The sequence below is a fragment of the Ranitomeya variabilis genome, chromosome 5, assembly GCF_051348905.1.
Source record: "Ranitomeya variabilis isolate aRanVar5 chromosome 5, aRanVar5.hap1, whole genome shotgun sequence".
NCBI lineage: Eukaryota > Metazoa > Chordata > Amphibia > Anura > Dendrobatidae > Ranitomeya > Ranitomeya variabilis.
In genome coordinates this window covers 245,953,197-245,965,531 of record NC_135236.1, presented here as the reverse complement: position 1 = coordinate 245,965,531, position 12,335 = coordinate 245,953,197, and the positions used below count along the sequence as shown (strand labels likewise).

At 47.0% G+C, this 12,335-nt stretch overlaps 1 protein-coding gene and 1 long non-coding RNA gene across 3 annotated transcripts in view; both read right to left on the bottom strand.

The window, feature by feature from the left end:
- The window catches only part of MAN2C1 (mannosidase alpha class 2C member 1), an 80,843-nt gene that overhangs the window by 42,552 nt on the left and 25,956 nt on the right, over nt 1–12,335 (bottom strand). For both annotated transcript variants that reach the window (XR_013215675.1, XM_077263963.1), the window contains exons 9-15: nt 11,396–11,488; nt 11,176–11,292; nt 10,205–10,300; nt 9,779–9,924; nt 8,845–8,968; nt 7,638–7,759; nt 7,139–7,224 (exon numbers count right to left, since the gene is read on the bottom strand). Coding sequence is in view for 1 of the 2 variants with exons in the window: in XM_077263963.1 (XP_077120078.1) it covers nt 7,139–7,224; nt 7,638–7,759; nt 8,845–8,968; nt 9,779–9,924; nt 10,205–10,300; nt 11,176–11,292; nt 11,396–11,488 (784 nt within the window). In the remaining variant the exon portion in view is untranslated. The remainder of the gene's footprint in view (nt 1–7,138; nt 7,225–7,637; nt 7,760–8,844; nt 8,969–9,778; nt 9,925–10,204; nt 10,301–11,175; nt 11,293–11,395; nt 11,489–12,335) is intronic.
- Nucleotides 1,205–2,373, bottom strand: LOC143775624 (uncharacterized). Its single transcript, XR_013215676.1, has 2 exons — nt 1,439–2,373; nt 1,205–1,364 (listed from the first exon to the last, which is right to left on the bottom strand). It is a non-coding gene; the product is annotated as an uncharacterized LOC143775624 (long non-coding RNA).

The following is a 12,335-nucleotide window of genomic DNA, read 5'->3' as shown; positions in this document are numbered from 1 at the left end:
TGGGGGGAATGCGGAACTTTAGCTTGAGCCCTTCTCGTACTATGCCTAGTATCCAGGGGCTGCTTGAAATTTTTTCCCAGGCTGGGAGGAACTCTGTTAGTCTCCCGCCAACCTGGGGGACACCTTCATTGAGTTTTCTTGTTGTCGGGAGTGGGTTTGTTGAATAGGAACCCTCTGGTTTTATTTCTTTTTTCCTCCCATGTTTCTTTGTTCCCTTTCGGAGGTTTTCTCCGCATAAATTTTTTATTCCGAAAGGAACGTCTGTATGATTGGTTGGGGAAACCAGGGAAAGACTTTTTCTTGTCCTCGGCTTTCTCGAGGATGTCATCTAGCGTTGTGCCGAACAAGAATTCCCCCTCACAGGGTATTGAACATAGTTTTGTCTTTGTCTGAAGGTCCCCTGGCCAACATTTTAGCCACAGGGCACGTCTTGCGGCGTTCGAAAAGGCGGCAGCCCTGGCTGCTAGTCTGGCTGAGTCTACAGATGCATCCGCCAAAAAGGCTGCTGCACCTTTCATTACGGACACTGATTTTTGAATCGTGTCTCTAGAGACTTTCCCTTTTAATTGGGAATCCAAGTGCTCAAGCCACACCATTAGCGCGCGAGCTGTGCAGGTGGCCGCGACCGCTGGTTTAAGTCCGCCTCCTGCCGCTTCCCAAGAGTTTTTTAGAAAAACCTCGGCTTTTTTGTCCATCGGATCTTTTAAGGTACCCATGTCCTCAAAAGGTAGGGCAAACTTTTTTGAGGCCTTTGCTATGGCCACATCTAATTTTGGTGCCTTACTCCAGGATGAGCAGGCTGGGTCATCAAACGGGTATTTTCTTTTGGGGGTGAGGAGAGCTTTTTTGTCTGGTTTTTTCCACTCTCTTTTAATTAGAGAGTGAATTTTCTCATTTACTGGAAATGCTCTTTTTCTTTTTTGTTCCAGACCGCTGAACATTATGTCCTGCGCTGTTTTTTTAGGTCTCTCCTCCACTAGACCCATTGTTGCTCTGACCGCTTTCACTAAAGCGTCTGTTTCCTCGATAGGGAAGCAACTGCGCCCCCCCTCAGAGGATACTGAAGAGGTGTCAGAATCTGACGAATTATACGAGTCAGATAGTTCACTCTCTGACTCGTCCGCACTGGATACGGGGGACTCAGGTGTTTTCTTATGTTTTTTCTTTGTGGCTTTAATGCCTTTAATGGCACTTTCCACCTGGCTTTTTATTAGTGACTTTAATTCGGATGCAAATGATGGGGTTTCCTCCTGAATCGTCTTTTTTATACAGACGCTGCATAGTCTCTTCTCCCAGGAGGAAGGCAGCTCGTCTGAACATATGGCACATTCTCTGTGCTTAGTTTTGGCTGTACTTTTCCTCCCCTAGAACAGAAAGAGCCCTACATTAAAGTCAGCACTTTCACGTAGATCACTCACCCCCTGTGGATCAGAGATACCGTCTCAGGCCTGGTGACTGTATCCGCTGGAATCGTCGCCGGCCGTGTGGTTTTTGCAGACCCCCGACTGCGTTGAGACTCTGATCGTCCGCTGCTGCTGCGCTGTACAGAGGACGAGTTTCCTTTGCGCTGCTGCTGTGGGTGCAGACGCCGCTGCACTTGTGCCTGCTCAGGAGATCGCTGGACGGCTTCCTGCATAACCTGCTGCTCGCTTTCGCTCATGGTGGCCTCCGCACTGTAAGGTGCACTTGGAGTTTGAATTTGCCACCATTTTCCCTGTGCTGGCGTTGCTTTTATGCATTAGTGCCGGCGAAACCGGAAGTGACTGTTTGCGCATGCGCCCGCCCAACTTCCGGTTCTCTGCCAGCTTCACATGAGGGAATGAATGTACTGGGACGCCGGCGCGCGCGCAGTAGCGCTGCGTTTTCGCGATGATGGCGCCGGTGAGCGCACCAGCGCTCCATTACCGACGCCCACACCGATTTACCGGTAATTACGCCGGTGTCCTCTGGCCCGTCTTACTTGGCCTTTTATGGAAAGATAGCCGCCGCTACCTCCATATTATCATTAAGAGTCCTCCGGTGACCGCCGTCACCTGCTCCTTACCCCCCCTCTCTTTTTTTTTTTTTTTTTTCATGGAAGGCAGACTGGATCCTTTCACTGCCTTCCTCCACTCACCCATGAGGCCCGCCGACCCCTGTGGTGGTGCTTCAGGAAAGGGAGAAAAAGAGAGGAAAAAACCGCTTGATCCAGCCGTAACAGGGCGCCCCCTGTTAGAAAGTCGACTGCATCAGCCCCTGGAACTCCACGAAGAATCCTTCAGGTACGTGCTGTAGGTTCCCCGTCAGGGACAGGAAACCAACTGATGTGGGAGAGAGGTACGCCCTTTTTCACCTGTAGGTTTCCTGTCCCTGGGGGCGGACCCCTCTCTCCGTGGTGCCATCATGGGGATAGAGAAAGAAGGTCCGGAAGATCCGGAAGCCTCCACGGAACGTCCGATAGCATGTTAACCAGTTCTGTGTACCAGGCCCTGCGAGGCCAATCTGGCACTACCAAGAGGACGGGGACCCCTTCTGTCTTGATCTTTTTTACTACCCTTGGGATCAAGGGGAGAGGCGGGAACAGATAGGGCATCCGGAACTGGGCCCATGAGATCACGAGAGCGTCGCATACGACGGCCGTCGGATCTCGAGATCTGGAGACGTACTGGGGAACCTTGTGGTTTGCCCGGGAGGCCATCAAGTCTACGTCTGGAACGCCCCACCACTGGCAAATCTGGCTGAAGATTGCGGGAAGAAGAGACCACTCGCCCGCAACGATGCCCTGGCGACTTAGAAAGTCGGCCTCCCAATTGTCCACCCCTGGAATGTGGACGGCTGACAGAGAGGGGACGTGATCCTCTGCCTATCTGAGAATTTTTGCCACTTCCGTCATGACTTGACTGCTGCGAGTCCCTCCCTGGTGGTTTATGTATGCCACGGCCGTGGCGTTGTCCGACTGAATGCGGACCGGCTTTCCCGAGAGGAGGGGCTCCAGCGGATGAGGGCTAGGAAGATGGCTCTGATTTCCAAGAGGTTGATAGGGAGGCACGCCTCCTGAGCCGTCCAGCGGCCCTGGGCTGTGAGGTGGAGAAAGACCGCTCCCCAACCCTGGAGACTGGCGTCGGTGGTAATCACCTGCCAGTGGGGAGGGAGGAATGATCTCCTGCGCAGAATGGAGGTGGACAGCGTCCACCAAGAGAGGGGCTGCCTCACCTTGTAAGAGAGGCGAAACGGACGGTCCAGGGAAAACGGAATCCTGTCCCAAGCAGATAGAAGGGCCAGCTGGAGGGGACGAGAGTGGAACTGGGCATAGGGGACCGCCTCGATAGAAGCGACCATTTTCCCCAGAACCCTCATAGCGAGGCGGAGGATTCGGGCCCTTTAGTGCTCTGACACCCCGACGAAGAGAAAGGAACTTCCCATTGGGGAGGAAGACCTGAGCCTGAAAGGTATCGAATTCCATGCCCAGGGACTCCAGACGCTGGGTTGGAATCAAGGAAGACTTCTGGTAGTTGATTAACCAGCCGAGGCGAACTAGCGTGTCCAGAGTAAGCTGGAGGCTCTGGCTGCAATCCAGATGAGACGAGCCCTTGATCAAGAGGTCGTCGAGGTATGGGATTACTAGGATCCCCTTTGAGCGCAGAATGGCCATGACAGCTGCCATGACCTTCGTGAAGACCCTGGGAGCAGACGCCAGCCCGAAAGGGAGGGCCGTGAACTGGTAATGATGCTCCTGGATCGCGAACCGGAGGAACCTCTGATGCTGTACGCAAATCGGAACGTGAAGGTACGCATCCCGAATGTCCACTGAGCACAAACTCTCCCGGCTGCATGGACGCGATTACCGAGCGCAGAGATTCCGTTTTGAAGTGCCGAATCCGTAGATGGCGGTTCAATCGCTTGAGATCCAAAATCAGACGTAGAGAGCCGTCCTTTTTTGGAACCACGAACAGGTTTGAGTAAAAACCCGAGAACCGTTCGCAAAAAGGCACAGGTACTACGACTCCTGAGGTGAGGAGCGACTCGACGGCCTGGAGAAGCCCTTAGAGATGAGAGGGCTGAGTGGGAGGACGAGAGAGCCTGAAACGTCTTCCTGGGGACGAAGAAAATTCTATTTTGTAGCCTGACGTGACGATCTCCCTGACCCAGGCGTCGTCGACTACTGAAAGCCAAACTTCTGAGAACAGAAGGCGGCGGCCTCCCACCCTGGAAGGAGTTCCAGGTGGGGGCGACGCGTCATTTATTAGAAAACCTGTGGCCCCGAGATCCCGATTGTTTTGCGGGGTGGCTCTTGGCTCTCCAACGCGGTGGAGGCCTGAAAGAAGGTTTTCTTCTGTCCCCTTGTGATGAGGAACGGTCCTGGGTGGGATTTCCTGAAGAGGCAAAGGACCGAAAGGGGCGAAAGGACTGAGGGCCCCTCCTGATGAAGGGACGTTTCGGCTTGGACTGGGGTTAAAGAGGTACTCTTACCACCCGTAGCGACCGAAATCATTTGATCTAGTTGGGTGCCGAAGAGTCTGGAACCCTGGAAAGGTAGACCAGTGAGCGATTTCTTAGAAGCGGGGTTAGAAGCGTTCCACGCCTTTAGCCAAAGAATCCGGCGAATAGCGACAATATTGCCGTTAGCCCTGGTAGAGCAGGCCGCTGCATCAAATCTGCGAAATCTGATCCGCTAATTCAGACAGTTCCTCAGCAGGAGCAAAAGCTAAAATGCCCCTGCGCAGGGTCTTGGCCCAGGCTGATACAGCCTTGGCTACCCATGACGAGGCGAAACTAGGGCAAAGGGAGGCTCCGGAGGCCTCAAATGCCGATTTTGCTAGTGCCTCGATCTGTCTGTCCGTGGGGTCCTTAAGGGAAGCCGCGTCCGGGATAGACAGAACTATCTGAGAGGATATCCTAGACACAGGTGGGTCGACCTTAGGAGACTCGGACCATTTGGAGACAAGGTCGGAGTGAAAAGGGTATAACACGTCAAGCCGTTTCCTGCCAGGGAAACGCTTGCCAGGGTTTTCCCAGTGTGTAGAGGTAGTGTTGTCAATCTCCCTGTGATTAGGAAAAACCTAGAGGGACGTTTAATCCGTCTAAACGCAACGGAGACGTCCTGAGAGCTCGCTTCATCCTCCTTAAGATCAAGCGTCTGAATGATAGCTGAAATAAGGCTATAAACCATCTCCTGTGTTCCGGAAGTCTGATCTGCATCAGAGTCAGATTCCGACTGGGAGGAAGGGTCAGACCCGACGTCCGCCTGCGAGGAGGGGGAACGGGCAGATAGGGGAATCCCGTCCAGGGAACTGGAAGAGGATCTAGATAAGGTCCGTTTTCTGTCTCTCTTGTCCGGTCTGCCTCTGTGAGGGTCTAGGACAGGTGCGAGCGAATCGCCGTGTGAAGCGTTCGTGGCACTGGTGGCATTAGAGAGAAGCGGGATACGTTCAAGTGCCTGGACCAGGGACTGAGAAACCTTAGTCAGGTCGGACACTGATTGAGACATTGCAACAGCCCACTCCGGGGGAGGGGGGGTGCACTCATCCCGGGACCTAGAAGCTTCCTGGGGCACTGACATGGTAGGAGGAACACAGGACGGGCAGAAAGGAGAAGGCTGACCTGAGGCCCACTTTTTCTTACAGTGAGCGCAGGCATAATGGATGGCCGAAGGGGCAAAGGCCGGGGTGGGGTCGGACATAGGTGGATATTACCTTGTCCAAGGAGAAATACTGCCAGGTGGAGAACTTAGTAGCGCTGAGCCTGCTGACGGACAGCAACAGCGGTAGCCGCAGGTGCCTGTGTTCCCAGAGAAAATCCGGTCTTTTTTTTTTTTTTTTCCGGCCGCAATAGCGCCGGCCGCCACAAGAGGGCGCTCAAGCGCCAAAAAAAGAAAAAGCAGGTTGAGACAGGGAGACGCTGAACGTCCCGGCCGCAATAACGCCGGCCGCCACAAGAGGGCGCTCAAGCGCCAAAAAGAAAGAAAAAGCCGGGAGAGACAGGGAGAAATGGCGGGCGCGCGCCTGCAAGTTTGCATAAAGAGGGGGAAAAAGATGCTAGCAATTTTGCTCCACTTCCTGCGGCGATAGCGCGTCCCGGTGCAGAGAATGCGGCCCTCTCCCTCTTCGGTCCCCTTATCAGAAAGGAGGTCTGGTAAGAGGCGATCACTGCTGGGCAGGTGGTGGAGGGGGGAGGGGATGGTTTGTTGATTGAAGACTCCCTACCTGAAGATGAGGAAACATCAAGATCCCTGGAAGATGGAAGATGGAGGGTCCTGGAAAAAGTCCTCCTTCCCGCGCCGCGAACTCTCCGGCGCAGAAGAGAGGTATGAGGAGGGGAAAACGGGCAGGACTGGCCACCGAGGAAAGTCACCCTGAACACCCGAATAGGTGACAGGGGACGAAGTCCTGCCCAGTGGGTCAGAGAGGGTGCGATGTGGGTGATACCACACTGCTCTCTCGGTCGCTCAAAGTGGGGAAAACAGGGTGAGAAAACTGCACCGTTACCCTGAAGGAAAAATCTGAAAAAGAAAGGGAAAAGGTTAATAAACAAAACAAATCCCTGTAAAAGAAATGCGGATCTGGGGTTAGATCCAGGTCCGCCTCCTACAGACACTAAGAAAAAACTGAGTTGCCTGGTGCCTGTCGGAGGGTGAATACTGCCGGGGAGGAGTTACTTCTTTATTTGCATAGTGTCAGCCTCCTAGTGACAACAGCATACACCCATGGTTACCTGTGTCCCCCAATGAAGCGAGAAAGAAAATTATTATAACAATTATTCCACTGAACTTCATTAATCAGATTATTATAACACTTGTCATGAAATATCCAAAGCCTCATCCTGTTACATATAACCAGTATTAGCTTCAAGGTCTGTAAAGCCATTGATACACATCAGATTGGAATTGCCCAGACCCGCCAAATTCAGGGGCATTAAATGTATATAGGGTCTCTGTCGGGAGAGAAAAGGGTTTGGCAGATCGATTACAAATGCTTGATATTTTTATTCCCCTGAATAATAACCTGGATGATCTTACTCTCCCCATTAAAAGCACAAAATCACTTGGCGGAGCATTGGTAGACATAGATTATTAAAGGTATATTGGTGAATCTAATTTCACTAAAAACGGTGACCCAACAAAAAAACCTAAACATTATGAGGCTGAAATAAACGATCTTACCTTCATAGTATCTCAAAGCATCTTCAACCACCAACTGGATACAGCTGCCAGGCAGCACATCATGGAACTGATTCAACAGCAATAACCTTTTGCGTGAATGGAGAAAACCACACGCTATTGGGATACTATGTAATATTGTCTATACATGATATAACCACTACACATGTAATACAAAAATAAGAATGTATTTCAGGTCAAAAACAATGTACGAAAATACCAGGAATTGGCTGGAATAAATAAATATTAGATGGACTTATTAATTCTCTTTTTGTCATGTATAGCATCTTGTAATTAATGGTGCTTTAAAAATAAATAATAGTAATAGTACATTACTTTCAGGATTGCTTGTGTTTTTTTTTGTAGTGCCGAACAAGACATGAAAACAGTGCTACATATATTGCTACTGTACCAGGAGGTTCCTTGGACAAAAACGAAACTCCAACAGTCAGCAGTGATTAATTAATGCCAGGTATGAATGAAAGGAAAAATTGATCTGCACCTCCAGAGATGCTGAAGCTTCTCCTCTGGGTAAATGAAGCTCTTGTCCCGGGCCAGAATAACTGAGCTGAGCAACTCCACATCATGTAATAACTGCTCACACTGTCTGTTCCCTTTCTTGATCTAAAGAAAAACAAATATTTGCACTAGTACCATTAATAGCAACTTATTACATAACATTTTTGTTCTAAATGGTGCCCAAATATTTGCAACAAAGCAAATTCTGCAATTGTACTGAATGATCCATCCCCCAAAAAGCGCCAAATGAAGACTTGCATGAAAAGCTCCACATATCCTAAAAGGCACAAGTACATGTAAAGGCGTTCCTCTACCATGTACTCTCTCATTCAGTGCATTGCTCCCCCAAAAATCATGTATCTCCACTCAAAAGTTTCCCACAGTGAACTTATTTTGCACTATCCTTTTAATACAAGAAACCCTACAGGTTCCCCTTTGATAGATACTGAGAATATGCAACTCCTCAAAAACAATTGCCAACAATTTTTAAACTAAAGGTTAAATTAGATCACCACTCGAAATGAAGTTCCAAGATACAAGAACAAGCACGAAGAATCCACCACATTCTTGGATTTCTGTTTGCACAATGGAGTATTAATACATAAGCGATGCATTAGTTACCAGCCAATAAGTATGCTCATACAGTCATTCTGTGCAAGTCCATATAGGAACTAGAATAAATTCCTGCCCAAGGCTACAGAGAGTTCATGTCCAATTTATTTTTAACAAGAGTTAAAGGGGTAGTCCCATCTCCAAGATCCTATCCCAATATTAGGCGTAATAATAATATTACCAAATAGCTCCATTTTGAAATGTAGCATAATTCTCCTGATAAGCTAGGTCGCTTATCCCATGTGCAGGGCACTGCAGTAGCTTAAATATCCATGGTTACAACCACTAGCAACTTACTGTCACTATATGAGTGGTCGTAACCCTGGATACCCAAGCTAAAACAATGCGCTACACATGAGGTAAACAACATAGCTAATCAGGAAAACTATACATTCTTAATTGGAGCCATTTGCTAATATTGTTATTATTACATCTACTACATATTGGGATAGGATCTTGACAATGGGAATACCCCTTTAACTTTTAAAAATATAATAGCAATTGGTTTAGACCATACTTGTAATAGTGACTGATCCTCATCTGAGGCTCGGCACATGTCCTACACATCTGTCCGTTACCTGAGCCTGTGTAGTGTATGTGCCATTGTGCAGCTCCAGAAAGAGTTCTCCAACCCAAGTGCAGAGCTGAGAAGTGTCCGTCTCCAAAGCAGAAAAGAACCGGTCCGGGGTTGAAAACTGAACTCTGTTGTGTGAAAACAAGAGAGACGGTTAAGAGACAAATAGTAATAGTGTATGCCTAATATTTCTGAGAAGCCCTTTCACAAACTGATGTCATAGTGTATGCCTAGTACATCTGAGGAGCATTTTCACATAGATAGAGGTCAGCTTTCACATTACTAACCAGTGTATTTTTTTTTTACAAGACCCTTGCATAAGTCAAAAGAAAAATGTAACAACCAGCACAAGGGTGCACAAAATAATTACCTACTTAAAAAATAGGGTTAACAACCATAAACACAGGTGTATAACAAAGGTCTCCCAACAAGGAGCTGATTGTGACACGCGTCCTCTTTTTCTTCTGCAGCCAAATGAAACATTATTTGACACACAATGAGATCAGTGGGCTGTGTAAAGATGAGCTTGGTGCTCCAGAGGTGCGGCTCTTTTTCTATGGGTATTCCACCCTAACTAATAGGGAAACCCCCGAGTGAGGGACCCCTTCTATAACATCCATATTTCCCCCATACATCATATGGCTAAGGGTTGTCTAAACCAAATAACCTATCTGCCATCATGTCATCATGACAGGCGTCTACATGAAGGGATTTTATCATTTTCAATTCTGAATCACTTAATTATGTACAGTTGTAATCCTGTGTGATATGCCTTACAACCAAAGGCCTGTAAAAATGTATAATAATCTCATGATGTAAGAAGTTCAAGACACCAAACCAATACTACAGATTTGGAATACGGCTGCGGCAGAACAATTTTAGTTGTTTTTTTTAATAATTCTACCTTGTAACAAGTAATTCTAGTGACATGCACGGACCTCGGCAAACTGTCTGTGTCTTTCATCCGCTCAAGTCTTCCCACCATCTTCTCGGTTGGACCTCCACCACCATCACCATACCCATAGAGGACAATACCGCAGTTGACACGACCCTTGTCTCTGTTATTCTTGACTGTTTTAAGCATCTGAAAAATCATACAGTAAATGATCACACTTCTGATTTGCCAGACAAGGCAGAATGTAGAACGGAACAATAACAGTGCACCTCTGCTCCACTGCCAATGGACTATGTTTGTATACAGTAGAGCCAAGTTGTCACCCACGAGGTTCACATGGGAGCAGGAGTCATGGTGATAATTTTTTTTTCATATTTTAATACATGAAATAACCACAATTGTCCTAAATTAATGTAGTAAACATTAACACATAAGTTGATAAACTCAAGATAAAAATAAAGACATTGACCTCTTCCACTGTACCCTTCATCCCGTAAGAGTCCCCTGGAGGAAAATGAGCAAGGACACTTGACCCATCAATGCCAACCCAGTGAAACGTATGATGCTGCATGGAAATAAAAAATGAAAATAAAATTAAGGATTATTCCCTGAAATGTCTACAAACATAGGATTATATCTCCACATGCAATACTACACTTTCTATCATTGCTGTGCTCATTCAGTGTAAAGAAGCCTGACTACAAGCAGCGGACATTTGCCTACCTTACGTGAATGGGTGGAAAGACACTAAATCGAGCAAATCCAAAGTGCAGGTGCATTACAATCTCATTCCTTTGTATAGTAGCATTCTTATGTACCCATCCTTCAGAGACAAGAATTTAATTGCGAGCTATACCTAGTTTTCATTTCTCCTTTCAAATGAGGTAGGTCATTAATGATGGGGTTCATCCATATTTAGGTACACCTTGATGTGGTTGCATGGCTTTTGCTCTTTTTGATATAAAAAACGCTAATCAAGTATTTTATGTTTAAACGTTTACAACAATCTTGGAGTTCATGTATTCATTAATCGCGGTATGCTAATGCATAGTGTATGTATAAGGTAGCTCAGAGCATCTCATATCAAAAAGGTTATGGAGCATGTGCTCCTAAATAAGTCCTCCATGACATGCCAGACAAATGTCAACTTGTAAGGGTTGTCTCCATTTATACTACCCTAGTCCATATGTCCTATTAGAAGACAGGAACATCAACTACAGGATTTCTGCTTAGGACAACCCTCCAATGCTCACAGAGGAGCCCCCACAAAGCTCTTTCATCTTCGTTATGATTTACAAGGACAGCCATTTTAATGAGCACCATAGAAAGCAGCCTCTAAGGTATAAAGGCAATAGGAGCTGTAACAATGCTATATACGATCCACTATCTAACAAATAGATGGAGAGACATGGTGCACACATTGGTCTCCAGCTGACTTACAGGAAAAGCATTAACCAGACTCCAACTCAATTTCTGAGTGAGGAAACGATGGATCCCACATCCATTCATCAACTGCGGCAGCTGAGCAGAGTATCCGAAAGTGTCCGGTAGCCAGAACTAGGAAAAAGATGAGAATATATACAAAATTATACCAGAAAAATAATTATTTAAATAATAAATTTTAAGGCATTAATTTAAATCATCTTGCTTCTCTATTCACCTCAGAGCACAAGTTTCCAAATTCTTCTTGAAAGAAGAGCTGACCCTGTAGGAACTGGCGCACCATAGACTCACCACTAGGAAGGTTGCCATCCTAAAAGAAGAAGTCACACAGAACTGTAATCCAAGGGAATATCTACTGCTTGACAATGGTAGAAGGACACTTTTGCAGAGCACATCAGGCCTATAATAAGAGACGTGGCGTATACATTAGGAGATTCTCTGAGAGAACATGCTGAAAGCGATCCACCAATATGATGTTACGGTTCACACCTGCAAATCTAGATTGCTTGAAAGTTTATTAGAATAGCGCTAAGCAAACAATTGTTCAGTCATTGGCAACAGAATGGTCATCATCATGATTTGCTCCACAAAGATGCGATTCTCTCAGCCAAAAATACATGCTCAAGAAGATAAGTATTTAAGACAAACCTATGAAGCTATTTATATTTGTATGGGTGCGCATGATCCGATCGGATGCATTTGCAGCATGCTGCAATTTTTTTTCACGCCGAATCGGCCTGAGATAAAGAGCGTTAGTCGGTATTGCCCTATACTACAATAATGGGCCAAGTGCTATATGGTAAAACATCAGATAACACTCCGTGTTATACGCTCGTGTGAACGAACCCCAATAGTATTGATTTTGCTTACTTTTACTATCATTTCCCTGCCACACCAGGGCCGAAACGTTGGTGGTCCCTGCAGCGATGACATCACATACACAATTCATTCAATGCAGTCAATCGCTGGCCTCTGTGATCACAAGCCGTAAATGCAAGTCATCCTTGAGGTAAGCGATAGGCTGCAGAAGTCACATCATCCCTGTGGGACCAATGGGGCATTGACTAAGTAAGGAATTGTTATTTTAGAACATATTCTGCCTGTATTTTATAAATCCAATGGAACCCCCTATGAATATGAAGAAGTGTGCATGATGG